Source organism: Ovis aries, chromosome 2 (genome assembly GCF_016772045.2).
Source record: "Ovis aries strain OAR_USU_Benz2616 breed Rambouillet chromosome 2, ARS-UI_Ramb_v3.0, whole genome shotgun sequence".
NCBI classification, from domain to species: Eukaryota; Metazoa; Chordata; class Mammalia; order Artiodactyla; family Bovidae; genus Ovis; species Ovis aries.
In genome coordinates this window covers 46,978,063-47,003,374 of record NC_056055.1, presented here as the reverse complement: position 1 = coordinate 47,003,374, position 25,312 = coordinate 46,978,063, and the positions used below count along the sequence as shown (strand labels likewise).

Here is a 25,312-nt window from a genome sequence, read left to right as displayed (position 1 = left end):
GAGGATGAGATGGCTGGATTGCATCACTGACTCGATGGACATGAGTTTGAGTAGGCTTTGTGAGTTGATGATGGTCAGGGAGACCTGGCATGATGTGGTCCATGGGTTGCAAAGAGTTGGACACGACTGAGTGACTGAGCTGAACTGAACAGAACTGAATATAAATGGCATTGTGTTTCAGATCCTTAATTCCATTTGTAAATTGGTGGTATATTGAAACGCAATTGATTTTGTATGTTAACATGTATCCTTTGGCTTTGTTATAACCACTTCTCAATTTCAGAAGTTCTTTTTTTCTATTCTTTTAGATTTTTTTATAGAGATAATCCTGTCATCCATGAACAAAGACAGAGTTTTCCTTCCTAATCTGTGTCTTTTTAAATTTCCTTTTCTTGTTCAATTGTATTAAATAAGCTTCCAGTAGGATTTGAAAAAGGTGTTTTGAGATGGAAAATCATTGCCTACTTCTTTATCTTAGTGGGAAAACTTCGAATTTTTCACCAGTAAGTGTAGTGTTAGCTGTAAGTTTTTTGTATATATTCTTTATCAACTTGAGGGTGTTTACCTTTATTCCAAGTGTACCAAGAGTTTTTGCCATTAATAGGTGTTGGATTTTGTCAGATGCTTTTCTGCATCTATGCTTGTTCATATGAAGGATTATATAAATTGATTTTTGAATGTTAAACCGGCCCTGCATACCTGGGTCAAATTCTACTTGTTTGCAGTATGTAATTATTCTTGTACATTGTTGGATTTGATTGCTAATGTATTGTTGAGGATTTTGCATCTGTGTTCATGAGAAATATTGGTATGTAGGGTTTTTTTCTTGTAGTATCTGTGACTGGTTTTTATATTGTGGTAATATGGGCCTCATGGAATAAGGCATAAATTATTCCCTCTGCTTTTATTTTCTAAAAGGGATTATGGAGATGTGGCATGATTTCTTCCTTAAATGTTTTGCAGAATTCACCAGTGAAGCCATTTGGACTTGGTGCTTTCTGTTTTGGAAGGTTATTATTATATATTTTAAAAAAATATTTGAAAACAAATATTTGAATTATTGTTTCAAATTCTTTATTAGATATAAATTATATTTTCAAGGAATTGGTCCATTTCATCTAGATGATCAAATTTATGGACATAGAGTTTCTCATACTATTCTTTTATTGTCCTTTTAATCTCCATGGAATCTGTAGATATTAATAAGTTGTGGCTTTTTAATCTAAACTAGTCTGGCCAAAGGATTTTCAGTTCTATTAATCTTTCAAAGAGTTAGTTGTTGGTTCATTGACTTTTCTCCATGACTTCCTATTTTCAAATTCATTGATTTCAGCTCTAAGAGGAAGGGTTTTCAAAACTGACTTTTTGTGTTAGAGTTCCTGATTTTCTTAAAGTTCAAAATCAGATCACTAGGCAGGAAGTACTTTTTATTAAAAGTACTTACCTAGCTACATATTCTCTGCCATTTAGATATCAGACTTTGGAATGCACTATTTTATAATTTAAACTTTTCTCAAAAAATATGCAAGGTATTTAACAGATGCAGTGATCTGAAAAAGAAAACTCTACCAGTATGAAACCACTGTGGGGAACATGATGTATAATTTAATTATAATAACAATGATTGTTTTGGATTTATACCACAGGCAACCTAGTAATAGTTTTAATTAATGTGTATTAAATTGCTATGTTGCAGCACTAAAATTAATGACAGACTGTTCTTGTAATGTTGCTATTTGATTTACAGTGAAAAGTGAAAATTTTAACCCTGAAGAATAATTTTACATGCAACTTTCAGGTCTAGATTTATTTGTTAAAAGGAGCCTAAAGAAGTAAAAGAAGGCTGAGTGTCGAAGAACTGACACTTTTGAAAACTAAGATCATGGCATTCTGTCCCATCCCTTCATGGCAAATAGATGGGGAAACAATGGAAACGGTGTTGAGGCTTTATTTTGGGGGGGCTCCAAAATCACTGCAGATGGTGACTACAGCCATGAAATTAAAAGACACTTACTCCTTGGCATTTTCCAGCAGTCATGTATGGATGTGAGAGTTGGACTATAAAGAAAGCTGAGTACCAAAGAATTGATGCTTTTGAACTGTGGTGTTGGAGAAGACTCTTGAGAGTCCCTTGGACTGCAAGGAGTCCAACCAGTCCATCCTAAAGGAGATCCGTCCTGGGTGTTCATTGAAAAGACTGATGTTGGAGCTGAAACTCCAGTACTTTGGCCACCTGATGTGAAGAGCTGACTCATTTGAAAAGACCCTGATGCTGGGAGAGATTGAGGGCAGGAGGAGAAGGGGATGACAGAGGATGAGATGGTTGGATGGCATCACTGACTCAATAGACATGAGTGTGAGTAAACTCTGGGAGTTGGTGATGGACAGGGAGGCCTGGTGTGCTGCAGTCCATGGGGTCACAAAGAGTAGGACATGACTGAGTGACTGAACTGAACTGATAACCAAGAGTCTTCATTAAAGAAAGGAGTGTTTATGACTTGATGAAATGATTATGATGCAAAATTAGGGAGGGAAAGAATATTTATTTGTAATTGAAGAAACGATACTGAAGCTGAAGCTCCAATACTTTGGCCACCTGATGTGAAGAGCTGACTCATTAGAAAAGACCCTGATGCTGGGAAAGGTTGGAGGCAGGAGGAGAAGGGCAAGGCAGAGGATGAGATGGTTGGACGGCATCACTGACTCAATGGACATGAGTTCGAGCAAGCTCCGGGAGATGGTGAAGAACAGGGCAGTCTGGTATGCTGCACTCCATGGAGTTGCAGAGTCAGACACAACTAAGGGGCTGAACAACAAAGAAGTAAAAATAAACGTGCTCATCTTTGGACTCTGCTAATGGCTAGGCATAATACATATGCATGTGTGAATTAAATAAATAAACCAGGAACATGGTCTAATGCTCCCTTTCTGACTTTGTTCTGGCAAAGATATAAATATGTTCTACTATTAGAAAAGTGGAAGTGTGAGTTGCTCAGTTGTGTCTGACTCTTTGTGACCCCATGAACTGTAGCCCACCATGCTCCTCTGTCTGTGGAATTCTCCAGGCAAGAATACTGGAGTGGGTGACCATTCCCTTCTCCAGAGGATCTCCCCAGCCTGGAGATGGAACCCAGGTCTTCTGCATTGCAAGCACATTCTTTACTGTCTGAGCCACCAAGGATGCTCTACTATTAGAATGCATAACTTATTGGAAAAAGCAAGAAATTAGAAATCACCTCTGTTGTCCTCCACCCTATTTCCTACCAGAGTGGGCATTGAGGGTCATGAAATTAAACAACTGGATCTAGTATAGTTATGCAAGCTCATGGCATGCAGAAAGGTGCCAAAGGTAGACCCACATTGGGTAGCTGCAGATATGAACACACTGGGACCTGCTTCCGCACATATTTTTGGGAGCAAGTGAGGGTGGTGGCAGATGACTGAAGCTGGAAAATTATGCAAGGGTCGCTAGAGTGTCCTGCATGCCAGTCTTATAAGCTTAGAATGTCCTGTAGATTCCAAGGGTTCATCAACTCCTCTGCACTGTGTAGCTGAGGGTTAGAAATTGGCCAGTGCCCCCAGAACAGTTGGCTAAATTCAGAACTGGAGTCCAAAGTAGTGAAGACATGGATTTGGAATCTGCATGAAAATGGAACCCCAGTTATGTGGATTAAGCACACCATACTGTCCTTTTCATTCCAGGGAGTATGCCTGGTTATTATGAAGTGGTTATTATTATGAGTGGTTATTACGAAGAGAAATAAACTTACTTTAGCCTATTTAACTGTAATATTATCTATTTTCACTTGTTAATTCTTATAAGTTTATTACTTGTACTCACTTCTTTTTCCTGCCTAGGTGGTAAATAGTTGTACTTATCAATTGTTTTGCTATCTCAGTTGTTAAAAACAATTGTTTATGAATAATTCTTGTAGCTTTGAAGCATTTCGGGATTCATCCTTATTGGGGGATAGAAACAGTATTTATCAGAATATTGATAAGAATGATATTCAGTGGAAATCAAATATTTTTAAATAATTCCAGACAAAAATTAAATTGGGTCTTTACAATTTTGTCTCCAGGAATTATAGCATAAAATATAGACATTTCAGATAGAAAACAATAGTTAGGGAGATTTTGGGTGGCATCTGAGCCTTCATGTTGCTTGAATATTATTTACTTAGAAACACAGTGAATGCATGGAAAGCATATGCAGAGTTGCTCTTCTGTGTAATGGGACATGGTCATGTTTTTTGATCGTGTGCATTCTCAGATTTGACTGTGTGAAATTGAATTGGAACAATTAGGGTTGTAAAGAAAGCTATTACTTTTAAAATTGTTTCTCAAAAACAAATATTGTATCACAAAAGTGATAACATCTCACTCTTTTTAAAAAAGACTAAGATTCATATGGTTTCTTTTGAAGAAATAATAAAAAATGAAAATATGACTTGGAACTCTGAATGCTGCCTTATATATCTCTCTATGGGGAAAATATGCTTATAGACTATTTTGAAGAAGTTTATTTGATGACTCGTGTTACCATACTGAAAGTAATACAAACAAATACTTTAGTCCTCATAGAAACTCTATAGTTGTATGATTTCCTTTTGTCCAGTTGTGTTATTCAGTGGTGTAATATCCTCATTGTACAGATGATATAACTGAAGCTTAGGGAAGGCCACTGACATCCCAATAGTAGGCAGCGTGGTAAACGCCAAACCCACACCCCATCTGGCTCCAGAATCCACACTTGGTCCTCGTTAAGTTTACAATTCAGTAAGGAGAGATCCCAAAATGGTGAGATGAGAAAGATGTGCCTAAGTTGGGAGCATCTGGCCAGACTTAGAAAGAAAGCTGTGCTGGGGTGAGGAGGAAGCTGGGAAAGGAGCAGGCTTGCCAAGTTAAGCAGTTGATGGAAATAATCCTCACTTACCCTCAAACAGCTTTGTGACTTTGAGGAGGTTACTTAGATCCCAGGAACCCTTTTATTTAAAGGAGGAAATGATGCAGGCTCCATCTGCTCAACAGGCTGTCACCCCTGAGAAAGTGTCGTGTTAACATTTGAGTTAGAACAGCTGACTATGGATTGTGGATGATCCCCATCTTCTGGAATTTTCTGAAAAATGTCCCAGCATTGATAATGTCCCAGTAATATCTTAACAGCTTTGTACCTATAATGCACACACTTCCTATGGGAGATTCTTTGCTTTTCTTTGTGCCATGGATTCTGGCACTTTGCTGAAGCTGTGACGGCTTTTCAGAGCAATGCTTGTAAATGTATAAAATGTATACATCTGGTTACACAGTAAATAGTTATATTGAGATACTGATATCAATATATTAGAAATTATAATATGTCTTCATTATTAAGCATTAAATAACAAGATCTAGTGGTGATTTTAATAAATGCTGTTATCTTGAAGTAAGGAGGACCATAAACAATATTTCTAGGTATCTGTAACTTATGTTGGTAACAAATGCATAGCACTACTGAACAGTCTCTTTGGTCTACATTTGTGATTGAAGAATATGCAAGAATTTAGCTAGAGGTTAGTGAAAATTAAGATGTAATATTTTCTTTTCATCTTAACAAACCTGCTAAATCGTATCTGTACTGCATGTTCTTAAGAATCCTTGAACTGTGTGGTTCAGTGTTTCAAGTTCTATGAAAAACCCTCCTGGGCTTTTGATTGAACCTCTAATGAATCTTCAGTTCAAACTAGGGAAAACTGATATCTTAGATATACTATCTTCCTGTTTGCGATCATTGTAGTCTGAGCTTATGTTCAGTTCAGTTCAGTTCATTTGCTCAGTCATGTCCAACTCTTTGTGACCCCATGAATTGCAGCAGGCCAGGCCTCCCTGTCCATCACCAACTCCTGGAGTTCACTTAAACTCACGTCCATCGAGTCGGTGATGCCATCCAGCCATCTCATCCTGTCTCCCCCTTCTCCTCCTGCCCCCAATCCCTCCCAGCATCAGAGTCTTTTCAAATGAGTCAACTCTTCGCATGAGGTGGCCAAAGTATTGGAGTTTCAGCTTTAGCATCAGTCCTTCCAAAGAACACCCAGGACTGATCTCCTTAAGAATGGACTGGTCGGATCTCCTTGCAGTCCAAGGGACTCTCAAGAGTCTTCTCCAACACCACAGTTCAAAAGCATCAATTCTTCAGCTCTCAGCTTTCTTCACAGTCCAACTCTCACATCCATACATGACTGCTGGAAAACCATAGCCTTGACTAGATGGATCTTTGTTGGCAAAGAAATGTCCCTGCTTTTTAATATGCTGTCTAGGTTGGTCATAACTTTCCTTCCAAGGAGTAAGCATCTTTTAGTTTCATGGCTGCAATCACCATCTGCAGTGATTTTGGAGACCCCAAAAATAAAGTCTGACACTGTTTCCACTGTTTCCCCATCTATTTGCCATGAAGTGATGGGACCGGATGCCATGATCTTCATTTTCGGAATGTTGAGCTTTAAGCCAACTTTTTCACTTTCCTCTTTCATCAAAAGGCCCTTTAGTTCTTCTTCACTTTCTGCCATAAGGGTGGTGTCATCTGCATATCTGAGGTTATTGATATTTCTCCCAGCAATCTTGATTCCAGCTTGTGCTTCTTCCAGTCCAGCGTTTCTCATGATGCACTCTGCATAGAAGTTAAATAAGCAGGGTGACAATATACAGCCTTGACGTACTCCTTTTCCTATTTGGAACCAGTCTGTTGTTCCATGTCCAGTTCTAACTGTTGCTTCCTGACCTGCATATAGGTTTCTCAAGAGGCAGGTCAGGTGGTCTGGTAGTTATTCTTTAATGTCTTTCAGTACAATTTTATCATAATCTCCATAAATGTCTTGCAAATTCTGTAAGATTCATTCTTAGGTATTTTATACATTTTGTTACCGTTTGCTATTCTATTTAATTTATTTTCTAACCATGAACAAGTTTAGCAATGTAATCAGCTTTTGTATAAGGAAATATGAAGCTAGCCCATGACTTTCAGAATTTCTACCTATATAATTATAACATCAGAAATGATAACAGGTCCTTTTTTCCTGCCAATTTTGTGCTTTTATTTTCTAAATTTTCATTTATATCCTAATAGGACTTTTAGTGCAGTGTTCAATAGAAACAGTGGTTAAGGTGTTCTTTCTGACTTTCAAGGAAGTAGTTTTAATATATTCCCATTGGAGAGTATTGTGCTGGAGCCAATTTTAGGCAGCTATCAAAACCTAATCATTAAATTTCAGTGAATTTTGTATGAAAACACAATCATTATAAAATTAAATTACTTATTAATTTAATAATTAAATTAGCATAATAAAGTAAATCATATAAAAACAAAGTAATACATTCTGAAATTTTGACACTTCTTACTTTATTTTATGGCATCTTCAGTTCAGTTCGGTTCAGTCACTCAGTCATGTCCAACTCTTTGTGACCCCATGGACTGCAGCATGCCAGGCCTCCCTGTCCATCAACCACTCCTGGAGCCTACTCAAACTCGTGTCCATTGAGTCAGTAATGCCATCTAACAATCTCATCCCCTTTCATCCCCTTCTCATCCTGCCTTCAATCTTTCCCAACATCAGGGTCTTTTCAAATGAGTCAGTTCTTCGCATTAGGTGGCCAAAGTACTGGAGTTTCAGCTTCAGCATTAGTCCTTCCAATGAACACTCAGGACTGATCTCCTTTAGGATGGACTGGTTGGATCTCCTTGCAGTCCAAGGGACTCTCAAGAGTCTTCTCCAACACCACAGTTCAAAAGTATCAGTTCTTTGGCACTCAGCTTTCTTTATGGCAGCCCACTCCAGTACTCTTGCTTGGAGAATCCTATGGAGGGAGGAGCCTGGTAGGCTACAGTCCATGGGGTCGCAAAGAGTCGGACACGACTGAGTGATTTCACTTCATTTCACTTTCTTTATAGTCCAACTCTCACATCCATATGTGACTACTGGAAAAACCGTAGCCTTGACTAGACAGACCTTTGTTGGCAAAGTAATGTCTCTGCTTTTTAATATGCTGTCTAGGTTGGTCAGAACTCTCCTTCCAAGGAGTAAATGTCTTTTAATTTAATGGCTGCAGTCACCATCTGCAGTAATTTTGGAGACCCAAAAAAGTAAAGTCTCTCACTGCTTCTGTTGTTTCCCCATCTATTTGGCATGAAATGATGGGACTGGATGTCATGATCTTAGTTTTCTGAATGTTGAGTTTTAAGCCAACTATTTCACTCTCTTCTTTCACTTTCATCAAGAGGCTCTTTAGTTCTTCTTCACTTTCTGCCATAAGAGTGGTGCCATCTGCATACCTGAGGTTACTGATATTTCTCCCAGAAATCTTGATTCCAGCTTGTGTTTCATCTACCCCAGCATTTCTCATGATGTACTCTGCATAGAAGTTAGATAAGCAGGGTGACAATATACAGCCTTGACGTACTCCTTTTCCCATTTGGAACCAGTCTCTTGTTCCATGTCCGGTTCAAACTGTTGCCTCCTGACCTGCATACAGATTTCTCAAGGGGCAGGTCAGGTGGTCTGGTATTCCCATCTCTTGAAGAATTTTCCAGAGTTTGTTGTGGTGCACACAAAGGCTTTATCATAGTCAATAAAGCAGATGTAGATTTTTTTTTGGAAGTCTCTTGCTTTTTCAATGATCCAGCGGATGTTGGCGATTTCATCTCTGGTTCCTCTAACTTTTCTAAAACCAGCTTGAATATCTGGAAGTTCATGGTTCACGTACTGTTGAAGCCTGGCTTAGAGAATTTTGAGCATTACTTTACTAACGTGTAAGATGAGTGCACTTGTGCAGTAGTTTGAGCATTTTTTTGGTATTGCCTTTCTTTGGGACTGGAATGAAAATTGACCTTTTCCAATCCTGTGGCCACTGCTGAGTTTTTCGAATTTGCTGGCATATTGAGTGCAGTACTTTCACAGTATCATCTTCCAGGATTTGAAATAGCTCAACTGGAATTCCATCACCTCCACTAGCTTTGTTCGCAGTGATGCTTTCTAAGGCCCACTTGCCTTCACATTCCAGGACTGGCTTAGATGAGTGATCACACCATCGTGATTCTCTGGGTCATGAAGATCTTTTTTGTATAGTTCTTCTGTGTATTCTTGCCACCTCTTCTTAATATCATCTGCTTCTGTTAAGTCCATACCATTTCTGTGCTTTATTGAGCCCATCTTTGCCTGAAATATCCCCTTGGTATCTCTACTTTTCTTGAAAAGATCTCTTGTTTTTCCCATTCTGTTGCTTTCCTCTATGTCTTTGCATTGATCACTGAGGAAGGCTTTCTTTTCTCTCCTTGTTATTCTTTGAAACTCTGCATTCAAATGGGTATATCTTTCCTTTTCTCCTTTGCTTTTGGCTTCTCTTCACAGCTATTTGTAAGGCTTCTTCAGACAGCCATTTTACTTTTTTACATTTGTTTTTCTTGGGGATCGTCTTCCTCCCTGTCTCCTGTACAATGTCATGAACCTCCATCCATAGTTCATTAGGCACTCTGTCTATTAGATCTAGTCCCTTAAATCTATTTCTCAATTCCACTGTATAAGCATAAGGGATTTGGTTTAGGTCATACCTGAATGGTCTAATGGTTTTTCCTACTTTCTTTAATTTAAGTCTGAATTTGGCAATCAGGGGTTCATGGTCTGAGCCACAGTCAGCTAACTGATGTTTCTGCTAACTGTATAGAGCTTATCCATCTTTGGCTGCAAAGAATATAATCAATCTGATTTCAGTGTTGACCCTCTGGTTTTGTCCATGTGTAGAGTCTTCTCTTGTGTTGTTGGAAGAGGGTGTTTGCTACTTTATTTTATGGCATCTTACTCTTATCTAATCTCTTGAGGTTATTTACATACCTTGAATCTGCATGGTGAAAATACTATATCATGATGTAATACATACATTCTCTTTCCAACTTCATGATTAGTGACATCACATTGATAGCCTTGAATTGACCACAGTATAAGTATTTACACCAGTGTTTTTGTTGTCTAGTTGCTCAGTCGTATCTGACCCTTTAATGACTCCATGGATTGTAACTCCTCTGTCCATGGAATTTGCCAGGTCAGAATACTGGAGTGGGTTGCCATTTCCTCCTCTGGGGGTTCTTCCTGACCAAGGGATTGAACCCAAGTCTCTTGCTTGGCACGAGGAACAATATACACCATGGGGAAGTGACAAATGCTACCACTCAGCCCGATGTTAAACATTTGCTAATAAACCTCTGATCAAGACTAATGTTTGCTATAGGCTCTAACGCTTTCCTAGCCTGTTGATTAAAAGAAAGGAAGTTAAGGATGAAAAAGATGGAGAGTGGGAGGGGAATGAGAAGGAAATGAAAGTAAAAGGGAAGGAAGAAGACAGGAAGAGAAGACAGAAAAGCGTCAATCAGTGTGTTAACCAGAATGTGGTGTTTTTCCCCCCAGATAACTGTGATGCTCCTCTGGCGTCCTCCTTGCCCCGGGCTTCCTTCACCAGTTCCTCAGAGCTGTCTAGTAGCCATGGCCCTGGCTTTGCAAGTCTTAATCGCAGGGATGGTGAGTCTGAAACTGTTTGCTTGTTCATCTACGTTTTTAGTTTTAGAACAGGTTATAGAAGGGTGACTAAGCAAGTGTGCTGGTCAGGAATAACTAAAACAAGACACGAAGAGCCAGGGTCACAGCCACTGGGGAAAACTGAATAGGCCACTGCATATGTCTGTGAGATGTGAAGCTGCCATAGGATGTGATGGGAAAATGACTTCATCCCAGGACTTGGCCTGAGGAGACCAGGTGAAGACTGCTACTGAAAATAAAGATCCCCTTCCTATTAGTGGGAAAGGAGTTAGTGACTTATTTTTTGGAAAGATACTCATCCACATTTGCTACTTGAATGTTGTTGAGCAAATTACTTTTTCTGTTGCACAAATATTAATTCAGTGGTTTAAACACATGAATACATACACGCAAAGCTCAAATGTTTTGATGTTTTTTAAGAGATACAGATTTTTTTAAATGAAAGATTTATTCAGAAAGTAAAAGTTAAAATTAACTGTCTCGTGTAAAAGCACTGCTGTAAACTCTGGAGATACTACTAGGAGGTTGAGTTTCTCCCTCTTTGACATTTTCTAAGATTAGTGTTTGAGTCTAACTTGAATTACTGTGTCCTTAAGAATCAAATTCCAAAACCTAGTAAGCGATGGGCAGGGAAAAGTAAGAAAACAGGTGAAGAAACTCATTCAACTCATGGTGGAAAGGCATGTCTGTTAATTTTCCACCTTTATGATCTTTGCCCAGGAAAAGGGATTTTTATGGGCAGATATTTACTCCTCAAAGCATCATCCATAATCTAGATTTCAATGAGATCAATTAAATTATCAAATTACCCATTTTTGGTCTGATGGTTACTCTAATATCAGCTTATCATATAAACTTTCCAGTGGTTGCCTTAAAATTGTAAAACCTAAATAAGCCATATTTTATTAGTTTAAAGAAGCTCAAGGGGCTTGTGTATTGTGTTTCAAATTTGCATATGTCAAACTGTTTTATGATTCAGGACTCTACTACTGTCAGTATGGTAGCACTGGAAAGTTTATAAACATTAGACGGGAAAATCCTGAAGTTTGAGATGAACTTATTTCTATTATATTTAATTAAAAAATTAATAACTCAGAGTATGATAAGCCATCATTATAAAATGCTAAGTACAAAGCTTACCTTCTATATTTAAACTACTCTCTTTGCAAATTTAAATTAAATTTAAATTAATTAAAGAGAGTGGCAATCAGCTAATGAGGTTTTTTTTAATGGTTGCTGCTATTCTGATTGCGTATATGTAGAGTTCGCTAAATATTTCTAGATGCTACCACCTGATTTCAGACCCATTTCTAAAGCATGCTTTAGATAGCACAATTTATCAATATTCCTTCTAAAGGATTATTTACGTGTGTTTTCTGTTAAAAGTCAGCATCTTGGAGTCTTTTTTGGCATTTCCTTTGCCTTGGTGAATGCTGGAGAACATATTAGTTCACTCTAGATTACTGTGAGGTATAATATGGATAATATAAAATGTGGATGAGCAGAATGAGCATAATGATGATGATGGTGCTTCATATATAGTAGTTTTAGCTTAAAAAAAATATTTTGTGTATCATATAGCAATGAAAATCATGTTGGACTCCCTGATATATGGTTAAAGTTCCCTTGGTCTATGTTATGATATTCGCAGGTTTTAAAGAAGGTGGCCTGTCTTACATTCCTAGTTTCTTATTTTGCCCAGAAGTCACTGAACTTCTAGAATGTTCACTAGAATATTACAGCGTCCACCAAGAGCTTTATACATAATAGCCTATCACTTCATCTACCTGATATATAAAGGTGATAAGAGAATAATCTATGTATAACATTTGATTGTGTGAGTGTGTATCTATCTATAAATTTGACCCCCTGTATAAACCAAAGTCAAAACATTCAAAATTGAAGGTATCTGATGATTTTAAAATACATCAGTGATTCAACACATAACAATACTTATTTATTAGAATTTATTGCACATTTAATGTTTTTCGTTTTATATATTTTTTTGCTTTTACATTTTATTTATGTATTTATTTTGTTTTCTATTAATTTATGAAAAGGAGTAAACTATTTCTTAGAGAAGACTTTACAATAAATAGAAAAAAGAGGTCTGTGAAGGATATTGAGAGGGATGAGCAGAGAAGTCAGGGTAGATCCATGTGTTTCCAGGGACAGGCAGAACCCAAGCAGAGAATCTAATCATATTGGCTGCTTTTGTTTCCATTAATATTAAGTTGATATTTCCTAGAATTATGTTACCAAATATTTCTCATAAAAATAAGATTGCTGAAATCTGTATATTCTAAATAAGAATGTTGTAATATGACTTCGTTTTTTTCATCTAAAAAATCTCCTAAGGAAACTTTATCCAGTTTATCCAAGTTTTTCCAGATGAAAGTTAAAAAAGCAAAACCAAACCAAAGACTATCTTTGGGTAAACCATGCTGGACTTTCATTCTGTATCTTGCATATAAAAATAGCCTTTTGTTTTTACAATTATTTCAGATTCCAACATCGCTGTGTTCTCTTTAATCATGTGATCTGTAAACACAGGTGTGATAGTGAAATGTGTGGTTCTGACCAGAAGCTAATTGAAGTTGATTAGAAGGAAGTATCGGAGAAGGCAATGGCAACCCCCTCCAGTACTCTTGCCTGGAAAATCCCATGGGCGGAGGAGCCTGGTAGGCTGCAGTCCATGGGGTCACTAAGAGTTGGACATGACTGAGCGACTTCACTTTCACTTTTCACTTTCATGCACTGGAGAAGGAAATGGCAACCCACTCCATTGTTCTTGCCTGGAGAATCCCAGGGAAGGGGGAGCCTGGTGGGCTGCCGTCTTTGGGGTTGCACAGAGTCCGACACGACTGAAGCGACATAGTGGCAGCAGCAGCAGAAGGAAGTATACACACCTTTGGGCTTCCCTGGTGGCTCAGCTGATAAAGAATCCACCTACAATGCAGGAGATCCCAATTCAATTCCTGAATTGGGAAGATCCCTTGGAGAAGGGGATAGGCTACCCACTCAAGTATTCTTGGGCTTCCCTGGTGGCTCAGATGGTAAAGAATCTGCCTGCAATGCAGGAGACCTGGGTTTGATCCCTGGGTTGGGAAGATTCCCCTAGAGGAGGGCATAGCAACCTACGCCAGCATTCTTGTTGCAGAAGGGGGACTCCTTCCAGAGCCCGAAAGTGGGCTCTTGTCTAACACTCAGAATTATATTGTCCAAAGAGACACATGTGCTGATTGATAAAGCAAGGAGATTTTATTGGGAAGGGGTGCCCGGATAGAGAGCAGTAGGTTAAGGGAACCCGGGAGAACTGCTGTCACGTGGCTTGCAGCCTCCGGTTTTATGGTGATGGGATTAGTTTCCAGGTTGTCTTTGGCCAATCATTCTGACTCAGAGTCCTTCAGGGTGGCACACTCATTGCTCAGCCAAGATGGATGCCAGCAAGAAGGATTCTGGGAGGTGGTTGGACATATGGTGTCACCTTTTGACCTTTCCCAAACTCTTCCTGTTGATGGTGGCTTATTAGTTCTGTGTTCCTTACCAGGACCTTCTGTTGTAAAATAACTTATGCAAATGTTTACTATGGTGTCTGGCCAGGATGGGCAGTTTCAGTCAGTGTGCTTCCCCTATCATTTTTGGCTGGAGAATCCCCATGGACAGAAGACTGGCAGGCTGTAGTCCATGAGGTCCCAAAGAGTTGGACACAACTGAATGACTAAGCACAGTAGCATGCACATATTTTGTTTGAGGCCAATAGCTCAGTTTCTCTGTATACTGGTGCTGAATTGAATCTAAGAGGTAGAGTGAAAGGCTGTTGATGAATCACGAAAAGATACTGGGATTCTTGGCTTCTGGAGGAGAAGAATTCAATCCGGGGTCAGAGATGAGGCTTGATGGCTCAGAGCTTTTGTGTAATAAGGTTTTATTAAAGTATAAAGGAGATAGAGAAATCTTCTGACATAGACATTAGGAGGGGGTAGAAAGAGTACCTGCTTGCTAGTGTTAGCAATGGAGGTATATACTCTCCAATGAATCCAAAGAATGTCTGGAGGTCGTAAAGACCTCACCACACCTACTCCCATAATTTACATTTTAACATAACAGGATTAGCCAGAAGGTTTAATCCAGAGACTGTCCGCAGGAAGGATACATTATTGTTATATAACCCTAAGGAATGTAGAGGGAAAAGAAGTTTGTCCTTTCTTCTTCCTTGAGAATTCCAGACCCCTCTCCCCTTGGGAACCCCTAGACTTCTTATCAACTTGCCTAGGAAATGACTCTCTCAAGAATTTGGGGTGAAGTGGTAAAGGATATCTTTATTACCTTGCCAGGCAAAGAAGGCTGCAGTGGGATTAATGCTTTTAAAATCATGTGTCCACACTTTGGAAAGATAATGAGAGTTTTTATAGCAGTTGTTCAAAGAGGATGTGATAGCTCATGGATGCTCTTCTGATGGTTTGGTGGTGAGGTAAATGGAGTCAACCTTCAGGTCCAATTGGCCTGAGGTCTCCAGACTTGTGGGCAGCATACTGTCATTAATCGTTAACTTCTCCCACCTCAAGGCAGCTTCAATATCTGCGAAATAGCTCAAAGATATTGTTGTGTATATCCATTGATGGGGGAACGTCTTTGTTCAAAGGCTGCTCTTGACTGTTTCTTCCTGGTCTCACATCCCTCCCTTCCCTAATTAACAACTGCATGAATCTGCCCATTGGAACTCAGGGGAGGTCATAGAGGCTGAATGAAGGCTGTTTCCAGTAATCAAAGAAATGAGGGACATAGAAAGTTGTGCCCAGGAGCCCCATAGGGACCTGCATGGTATCATGTTCTTTTCTGTTTTTCCAAAATGCTTGCATAAGCCATTATTCCCAGAAAGAGGAACCACTCTATTCACGGCCCAGATGCTGAAATTCATGCATTCTACTGCAGCAAGCCACTAGTCAGTGACAGTGCAAATGAGATTGCTTCAAATTTAACTTGATCAAAAATGACATTTCAGATCGCTGTATTGTGTATTGCCAACAGAAAGTAGATGGAAACAAGCTGAAATGACTGGATGTTTTCTTTTCTCTTTGTAATTCTTCACCTTTCTCATACTGAGACATTGATCCCATTTCCTCAAAATAGACATATATTTTGGTGGAGCCAAGAAAGATTTTTTCTAAAGTTCCTACACAGTGAATGACTAAGCATTTTAGAACTATTCTCAGTTTTAAGATACATGTTTTTCAAGTTAGGAAGTACATTTACTAGTACAAGTTAATGCAATAGGTTTTAGCAGAAAATAAAGATGTATGATTACATTAGGAGAAAATGCTTAGACCTGGGCATTAGACACTGAACATTTTCTTATAACCTGCAATATCTGATTATTTGGATTCTGCAGTATCCCAAATAAGATATGATATAAAACTCACTCTTTGTTATAACAAAGTTAAAAAAAGGAAAGAGTGAATAATAATTTAAAATGTCTAAAAGTATGGCAATTCCTGATATAAATCAGAATATTACATCAAAAATTTCTGATGCAAATCTTATAATAATTAACTTTCCCCTCATATTTTTTCATAGAATCATAGTTCTCAAATATTCCTATCTTTTATTCGCAGGCTAGAAGCCTGGTGGAACTGGTCAGTATTCCAAAATACTAGTCTGAGCAATTCAAATTGCCATAAAAGAGCTTATGAATCAAATTTTTATAGATATATGAATATACTGGGAAATTGTTGCCTCTGGATGTCAGAGTTTGCATTCTGTTTGTCTGTGCTTATAAAAGTTTTTAGACCAATTAAGCCCAATGCACATTTTTCTTGAAGCCACCATTTTTTGCTGTTGTTATTATAATTTTTTAAACAAGTGATCCTGCACATGCACTGTGGTTGTTGAGTGCAATGAATAAGCCAGTGTAACAGCATCTGTAAAGTACACCCACATACTAAGGCCTGGGCAGCACTGTCCTGACAACCATGTAACTTCATTAAATCACAGCTCCTCTAAAGTGCATGACTGTAGGGACTTCCTTGGGATCCAGTTGTTGACTCACGCTTCCAATACAGGGGACTTAGGTTCAGTCCCTGGTCAGGGAACCAAGATCTCACATGCCATGGAGCAAGGCCAAATAAATAAATAAAATCATAAAATGCATGTTAGTAGCATGTGGGAGGAGAAACCATCAAATCCCAGAGTTTGTGCAGACTGGGCCATAGAGTTGTCATATGGAATTGCACAGAACTCATCTTTTCTGATTTTTCCATGGTCCTTTTCAAGATCTAGAGTCTTCAGTGTACCCCCATAGAGCCTAAGGCACTAGATGACACAAACCAGAACAAACCAAGCATGTTTTCAGTGTTGTCAACAACCTCCAGGGAGACAGTGTTGTCGTTTCTGTCTATTATGTAGCCCAAATTATAGAACTACTCCCAAAATAATAATAATCTTCAGTCTTTTTTGGATTCATAGCCTCTTTTGAACAGAAGAACATCTTCCAGGGATGCTCAGATTTCTTTGCTCCTACTTCTTTCCAAGACAGTGTTTGGGTTTGCAGATGGGCTTCTGCCCTCATGAAGCTGAACAGTGGGAGGGGTGCCCCATGTTGGGGTCTCAGCTCCTTGTTATCTGCTGAGGGACGTTTGTCTGCTCTTAACACTGGGGATTACTGGGCACCCATTCCTGAAGCTTGTGGCAGATAGACCTCTTGGTAAGATCATGTTCCCAGGGAATAAGTCGCTGTCCCTTCAGGAATCTGTCTGGTGTCACTCCTTGCCTCCCTGAAGCCTGACCTTGAGTCTCATTTGGTTTCCAGCCTGAGTTACCTTCATTACAGATTTAATTTGTCTTTGTTAAGTTAACCTGTTCAGATTCAGTCAGACTCTCATTTAACTTCTATGCCCCATTTTGGTGGCCTGTGGGGAATTCTGGGTCACTATGTGGGGGATGGAGTGGGGCAGGGAATCCTTTGAACGGTTTTGTCCTATCCAGAAGTGACCTATCACGTCCACTCAGCTTGTTGGCCAGAGGTGGTCACATAGCCCCTCTCAACCACCAGGGGGCATGGAAGTGCAATCCTCCTTGTGCCTGGAAGGGAGAAAACCAGAAATTGTTGGAAACTGTTAGTAATGACTGCACAGTCCCTACAAGGTGATCGCCCCAAATTCCAAATGGGCCCCAAGAAAGCCTCTCTTCTGCTTGTTTATGCCTCTCACTTTCTTTATCCCCCTGGAACTTCATTCCTGAACAAGGTGTTTGAATCACTTCTCCCATCACCTTTTAACCTTCCTCCATTTCCCCTCTTTCCCACAGTCCTCTGGGCTTCCATCTCTTCTTTCTGACAAAGAGGGAGACACCGCATGTACTGTTGCCTATTTTCTGAGTTGGTCTTTGTCCTCGTTGGCTTCTCTAGGGCATAAGGGGATAGTGATCACTGGCTAACAGGATTTGCTGGAGAGAGGAGTGAAAAACACAATGGATTATCTTTGCAGAATTATGTCTGTGTTTATAATCTGCACAGTAAGTATCTCAAGGTGGCAACAATTTTGCCATAGTATTTTTCCAAGAGTAAATACTATCTATGACATACTTGGCAACTTCCCCAAAGGTATGTAGAAGCTCTTCTAAGCACTATCCAAATTCTAAAATAGTTGTCTAGCAAATTCAGCTTCTTTTTTCCCCCAAAGCAATTCACTTTTATGTTGTGTGTAATATACAGAAATGTTCATGAAAGTTATTTACTTAACAGTATGTATCCTTGAGATGAATGAGGGCTAGTGGCTTAGTCAGTAAAGAATCTGCCTGCAATGCAGGAGACCCAGGTTCAATTCCTGGATCAGGAAGATCCCCTGGAGGAGGGAATGGCCACCCACTCCAGTATTCTTGCCTGCGAAATCCCATGGACAGAGGAGCCTGGTGGGCTACAGTTCACGGAGTCGCAACAGTCAGACATGGCTTAGCGAGTAAACCATCGCCATCCTGAATACACTATGATGTCACTGTTTACTCCACTTTCAATATTGGCATTCCTATGAAGATATGTTTTGTCCCACCACCTCATACTGCTTTACTTATACAATGTAATTCCATTGCTTCTTGTGGGGATATTCCTTTTTTCTTTTTTGGAGTCATGAGGAAAGATCCCAATTGAGATGGTCTTCAATCCTGCCAAAGGGGTGAGGTTCAATTAGCAACCGTTCATGAGGCATCTGGTATCGCTCAAGATACAAGAGTCCCATGTTAAAGCACAGAGTAACCCTGAATTGCTAGTTTAACTGGTGACATAGAAACTGGTCCAGAAAGACCATAGCCAGTGACTAAGGCTGATGGAATATCTTAGTGGGACCTTTTGTCAGTTGCTCCTGCCTTTGCTCTGAACATAATGAGGAGCTTCTGGATCAGTTGCTGACTGGAAGATGTTATTTCAGGGGTTCCTTGTTCTCTCTACAGTGTGATTTTTGCAATGGATTCCTCCCTTGTTGTTGTGCTTCCTTCAAGGAAATCCAGTGGAGGGGCTTCACCTTGACAGATTGGGGATGAATGCCAACTCCGCCTCCCCCAAATGCTCCTATATCAGTTGTATTTGCATTTTGTGATGCTTAGGTCTCATCCTTTTTGCAGTCTCACTTTACTACTCTATTTTATATAACAAGTTGTCGGTACATACTCTTTTTATCCAAGGCTTTCACAGTGTGCTTACAAAGTGTAATGAATTCAGCTAAATAACATAACTAAAGAAAATGTAACTTTTACCATCAATGGAACTTTTCCCAGAGACTTCTGGCTGAGTGAGCAGTCAAGTATGGATGGATAATTTAGTTCTCATGGTTATTTCCCTGACATGATCCTATACTGTATTTAATTGAAAAAGGAGCCATTGACTTCAGTGTAATGGTGAGTCCGTGGGAAGTGGTGGGGGCCTTGGAGTAGAGTGCCTGGCCTCCTGGCCTTCTGGACATCCTGGATTCCCTGCTGTTCTCTACACATCAGAGGGAAATGATGCCTATTCTGAATGACCCCACGAATGATCCATTACTCTGAGTAACTCAGGGGCCCTCTGAAAGATGCACAATGATGCTTTTATAGAATTAGATCAGATCTCAGAGCTGCACCTTTGGTAAATGTGAAGATTTCACAGGAGATGAACAAATAAGCTTGGTCATACATGTCATTCAGTCATAGTGAAGTACTACATGCTTGCATGGCTTAGAAGCTTGCTGGGAAATTCTCATTTTATTTTTATTTTTTATTTTTTTTAGTTTTTTATTTTTTAAATTTTAAAATCTTTAATTCTTACATGCATTCCCAAACATGAACCCCCCTCCCACCTCCCTCCCCATAACATCTTTCTAGGTCATCCCCATGCACCAGCCCCAAGCATGCTGCATCCTGCGTCAGACATAGACTGGCGATTCAATTCACATGATAGTATACATGTTAGAATGTCATTCTCCCAAATCATCCCACCCTCTCCCTCTCCCTCTGAGTCCAAAAGTCCGTTATACACATCTGTGTCTCTTTCCCTGTCTTGCATACAGGGTCGTCATTGCCATCTTCCTAAATTCCATATATATGTGTTAGTATACTGTATTGGTGTTTTTCTTTCTGGCTTACTTCACTCTGTATAATCGGCTCCAGTTTCATCCATCTCATCAGAACTGATTCAAATGAATTCTTTTTAACGGCTGAGTAATACTCCATTGTGTATATGTACCAAAGCTTTCTTATCCATTCATCTGCTGATGGACATCTAGGTTGTTTCCATGTCCTGGCTATTATAAACAGTGCTGCGATGAACATTGGGGTACATGTGTCTCTTTCAATTCTGGTTTCCTCGGTGTGTATGCCCAGAAGTGGGATTGCTGGGTCATAAGGTAGTTGTATTTGCAATTTTTTAAGGAATCTCCACACTGTTCTCCATAGTGGCTGTACTAGTTTGCATTCCCACCAACAGTGTAGGAGGGTTCCCTTTTCTCCACACCCTCTCCAGCATTTATTGCTTGCTCATTTTATTTCTAAGATGAGAAATTAGCAAAATCATCTTATAGTCTTGTCAGTACAGAAATTCAAACAAATAACTGAAGAGCTAAAAATCACCTCAACTCTGATTGTCTCTCTACTGTATGTTTTCTAACACTTGGTTAGGAGTGTCAGGTTGGTTTACAAAGATTTGGAAGGATGGACTAATTACAGCTCATGCAGGCAGGATGTCTCAGGCTCCTGTCTTGTTGTGGCAAGAATTTGAAACAACAGACTGGTTTACAGCTCAGTTACAGCTCAAGCAGACAGATCTTTTATTAGACAATGAATAGTACACTCCTGAGAGGAGGGAGTACCTGACCCTGAAGGAGTGGCCACGATCACTCTCGACTTTCCCTTTTTAATACTTCCCATCTTCTCCTCTTGGTTCTGCCTTGTGCGAGGTAGGGCTTGTACCAGCCACCAATCAGGAAAAGGAATGCAAATAGATGTATGCTCAAGGCTGGCTGACAGTTGCAAGTTACATAACAGTAGGCTTTATTGCACATGACTTTCCCATAAGTTAGTCTGTTATAATCAAATGGATATATGTATAGAATATTTATGAACCACCACCCTTATGGCAGAAAGTGAAGAGGAACTAAAAGCCTCTTGATGAAAGTAAAAGAGGAGAGTGAAAAAGTTGGCTTAAAGCTCAACATTCAGAAAACGAAGATCATGGCATCCGGTCCCATCACTTCATGGGAAATAGATGGGGAAACAGTTGAAACAGTGTCAGACTTTATTTTTTGGGGCCCCAAAATCACTGCAGATGGTGACTGCAGCCATGAAATTAAAAGACACTTACTCCTTGGAAGAAAGTTATGACCAACCTAGATAGTATATTCAAAAGCAGAGACATTACTTTGCCGACTAAGGTCCGTCTAGTCAAGGCTATGGTTTTTCCAGTGGTCATGTATGGATGTGAGAGTTGGACTGTGAAGAAAGCTGAGCGCCAAAGAATTGATGCTTTTGCACTGTGGTGTTGGAGAAGACTCTTGAGAGTCCCTTGGACTGCAAGGAGATCCAACCAGTCCATTCTGAAGGAGATCAGCCCTGGGATTTCTTTGGAAGGACTGATGCTAAAGCTGAAACTCCAGTACTTTGGCTACCTCATGCGAAGAGTTGACTCACTGGAAAAGACTCTGATGCTGGGATGGATTGGGGGTAGGAGGAGAAGGGGGCGACAGAGGATGGCTGGATGGCATCACGGACTCGATGGACGCGAGTCTGAGTGAACTCTGGGATTTGGTGATGGACAGGGAGGCCTGGAGTGCTGCGATTCACAGGGTCACAAAGAGTTGGACACGACTGAGCGACTGAACTGAACTGACCTGAACTGAATGGGCCCCTGGCTGCCTGAGGTCACTTGAGGACACATCTGTGCATCAAGGGCACTGTGTGCTGGAGTTGGAGAAGCCCCTGTGGTTAGTTTGTATCCATTATGTGCCTTGAGTGCTGGTGCAGCAGTTGGAAAAGTCTCTGTGGTTATTTTTGTAGCATATCTGTGAGCTTTCCTCGGCATGTCTGGGGTGAGATTTAGAGATCAGCTTGCATCCCTTTAGGCTAGGCCATCCCTTGTTGCTAATGCCTAACTCCCTACCTAACATTAGTGTATATGAGAAGCAAAACAAAACACACAGTAGCAATGGATATTTCTTTATTTTATGCAGAAAGAGCTGCAGCAGTGACTGTTAAATGCCACAGGCATTGAAAGTTGTCCCTTGGGATGTTTCAGACAGAGCTTCAGGGAGTCACAGGTGAACAGTCACAGTGTTTTTTCCCCCCTTAATACTACTGGCGTTTAAATTAATCAGTATACACTTTTTAATTTTATTTTGAATTATCTTCTTACAAAGCCATTACAGAGTATGTTTGCATTTAGTAGGGAAAGTGTTTTGCTGGGCTGCTGTGTGAGTCCCCTCCGCCCCTCCCCCCTTTATGGATGCACTTTTTGGAAAACGGTCTGTTCTCTCCTGCTCAGGCTGCTAGCAGATTTCTGGGAGTGCAGCAGAAAGGGGATCAGAGGTTACCTAGACAGGTCCCAGAGGCCAAGTTTCTGTGTTTTCTCTGCATCTTGATAGTCAGGAATGGTATATGTAGACAGCTGAAACTGCTTCTTAAGAAATCAGAGCTGGAGCATATGCTTAAATTTTCCTCAGCACTGTAGGTGGGGTTGTGACAAAAGCATCAGTATTTAAAGCCCAGAGATCTCTGAGCAGGCAGGTCAGAGAGCATCCCCAGAGCCTGCCCACCCATCAGCCCCTCTTTCCTGGAACATCTGTCATTCCTGCTGCTCTCATCCTCTCCCTACTCACCCAGCCCCACCTGGAATCAGTAATATGTCTCCTGTGAATTTGCTGCTGTTGTTCAGTTGTTAAATTGTGTCTGACTCTTTATGATCCCGTGGACTGCAGTACGCCAGGCTTTCTTGCCTTCTCTATCACCCAGAGTTTTCTCAGATTCGTGTCCATTGAGTCAGTAATGCTATCCAACCATCTCATACTCTACTTTCACCTTATCCTTTTGCCTTCAGTCTTTCCCAGCATTAGGGCCTTCTCCAGTGAGTTGGCTTTTCACATCAGCTGTCCAAAGTATTGGAGCTTCAGCTTCAGCATCAGTCCTTCCAATGACTATTCAGGGTTGATTTCCTTTAGGATTGACTGGTTTGATCTCCTTGCACGCCAAGGGACTCTCAAGGGTCTTCTCCAGCACCACAGTTCAGAGGCATCAATTCTTCGGCACTCAGCCTTCCTTATGGTCCAGTTCTCACATCCATACGTGACTACTGGAAAAACCATAGCCCACCAGGCTCCTGTGTCCATGGAATTCTCCAGGCAAGAACACTGAAGTGGGTAGTCATTCCCTTCTCCAGGGAATCTTCATGACCCAGAGATCAATCCCGGGTCCATCTGAGTCACCAGGGAAGCCTCTTCTGTGAATTACGATGCATTTAAATGAGGAAAAAAAAAACGCACAGAGCTTGATAAGATCCATTTGAGACAATGTAATGGAGATCTTAAAGGGAAACTTTCCTTGGTGACAGTTTCAATTTAGCCATTTACTTACTTGACATATAGATGCCCTGGAGATGGGTGGGTCTCTTCACTTCAAATTAACCCATTTGACATTGGTCCTTTGGGTATCTCTCTGCTCTGAATCTTGTTGAAAGTTGAGGAAGGCATGAAATTATTTTTCTTTTCAGCTCTGGGTAATTTCCCTCTCAGCACAAAGCTGACAATCTTTATGACAGTTCATGCCCCATGGTCACCAGGAGCAGGGGTCGTTGTCTTTGTGATCGGTGACCAGGATAATTAAGGCCCCAGCTGAGAGTTTCCTGTTCGACCTTTCCTCTCCTCCAAAGACACAAGTCACTGCCTGTGTCTGAGCCGACCAAAGGTGGGGGAAGAAGTCACACAGGAATAAGTGGAGACAAACCTTCCAATATATCTGCCAGTTGTTTGCTATTTTAGTCCCTGAATCTTGTTCAACTCTCTGGGACCCCATGGACTATAGCCTGCCAGGCTTCTCTGCCCATGGGATTTCCCAGGCAAGAATGCTGGAGTGGGTTGCTGTTTCCTTCTCCAGAGGATCTTCCAGACCCAGGGATTGAACCCGAGCCTCCTGCATTGGCAGGTGGATTCTTCACCACTGAACCACCTGGGAAGTCCATGTCTGCCAGTATAGCAATATTAAATACAGTCTGGCTATCAATAAACAAACAGTGCTGAACAACTGACAAATCACAGAGATGTGTTTTTCGAAGGGGTAGAGAATGAAAAGGGAGCTAAGCTTTAATAAAACACCCTCATCAGAACCTAAAATGGTTGTTTCTTCTTTGCAAAGCAGAGACTGTATCACCTGTCTTACTAGCAGGGTGTGTGTCAAGTAACACTTGGAGCATCTGGGAGGGTTCTTAGCACATCCTATGCTTGTGAGAAGTTTTGGCTACTTCATTTTCTCTCGTTTATCTCGTTTATTGCAGAACAGTGGTTCAGCTCTACTGGTCAGTTAGATTGCTTGGTGCTCCCTAACAGTGTTCAGGTTATATTTGTGTATTTCTCACTTTTTTCAGTCATTAGAAAAAGAGGCAGTCACCTCTGTGGACTATGTGAGTGAGCAAGAGCACAGTAACTCACATCATCACCCAGCAGGTATCTGGGGATTACCCCATGGCTGTATTATCTAACTGAAATGAATTGCCCCATGGCACGGGGGATTCTGCAGTTTCATTACTTTAGCAGTGTACCTACTTAATCAAATAGCTTAATTTGCATACCAGTAGCACCTCCTCACCACAGGTAAGGGATATGAACTGTTCAAGGTCGATTACCTGCAGATGTTGAAGACTGGTTGACAGAGATATAGATGTATCTGTGAGAGAGGCTGGTCCCAAGGCAACATGCTGGAAACATGCTGATACTTTTTGGTCTTTTGTGCTTCTGTACATGTGGTACTCATAACATGTTAATGTTACTTCCTGACTTCAAAAGAGATTAAAGATGACACAGAAAGATTGTGAAGTTTTTTAAGAAGTGTATCATCAGTACATCCTCTGATACTAATATAAGTCAGAATACAGGACATTTAATAGTTTCTCAGAGGTTCAAAAGGATTCATAAAAAATTTTGTAAATAGAATCTCTAAGTTAAAGTGACAGCTAAATGCCAACACCTAATATTTGACTTATTTTGGTTACAAAATTACAGGTAATTGCCAAGTAATGTTACTTGGGACTATTA

General features: G+C 40.3%; 1 protein-coding gene across 2 annotated transcripts in view; it reads left to right on the top strand.

Annotated features, from left to right (window-relative positions):
• The window catches only part of LOC101123612 (contactin-associated protein-like 3), a 236,926-nt gene that overhangs the window by 32,268 nt on the left and 179,346 nt on the right, over nucleotides 1-25,312 (top strand). For both annotated transcript variants that reach the window (XM_042243184.2, XM_027964384.3), the window contains exon 2: nucleotides 10,431-10,541. In XM_042243184.2, coding sequence (XP_042099118.1) covers nucleotides 10,431-10,541 — 111 coding nt within the window. The remainder of the gene's footprint in view (nucleotides 1-10,430; nucleotides 10,542-25,312) is intronic.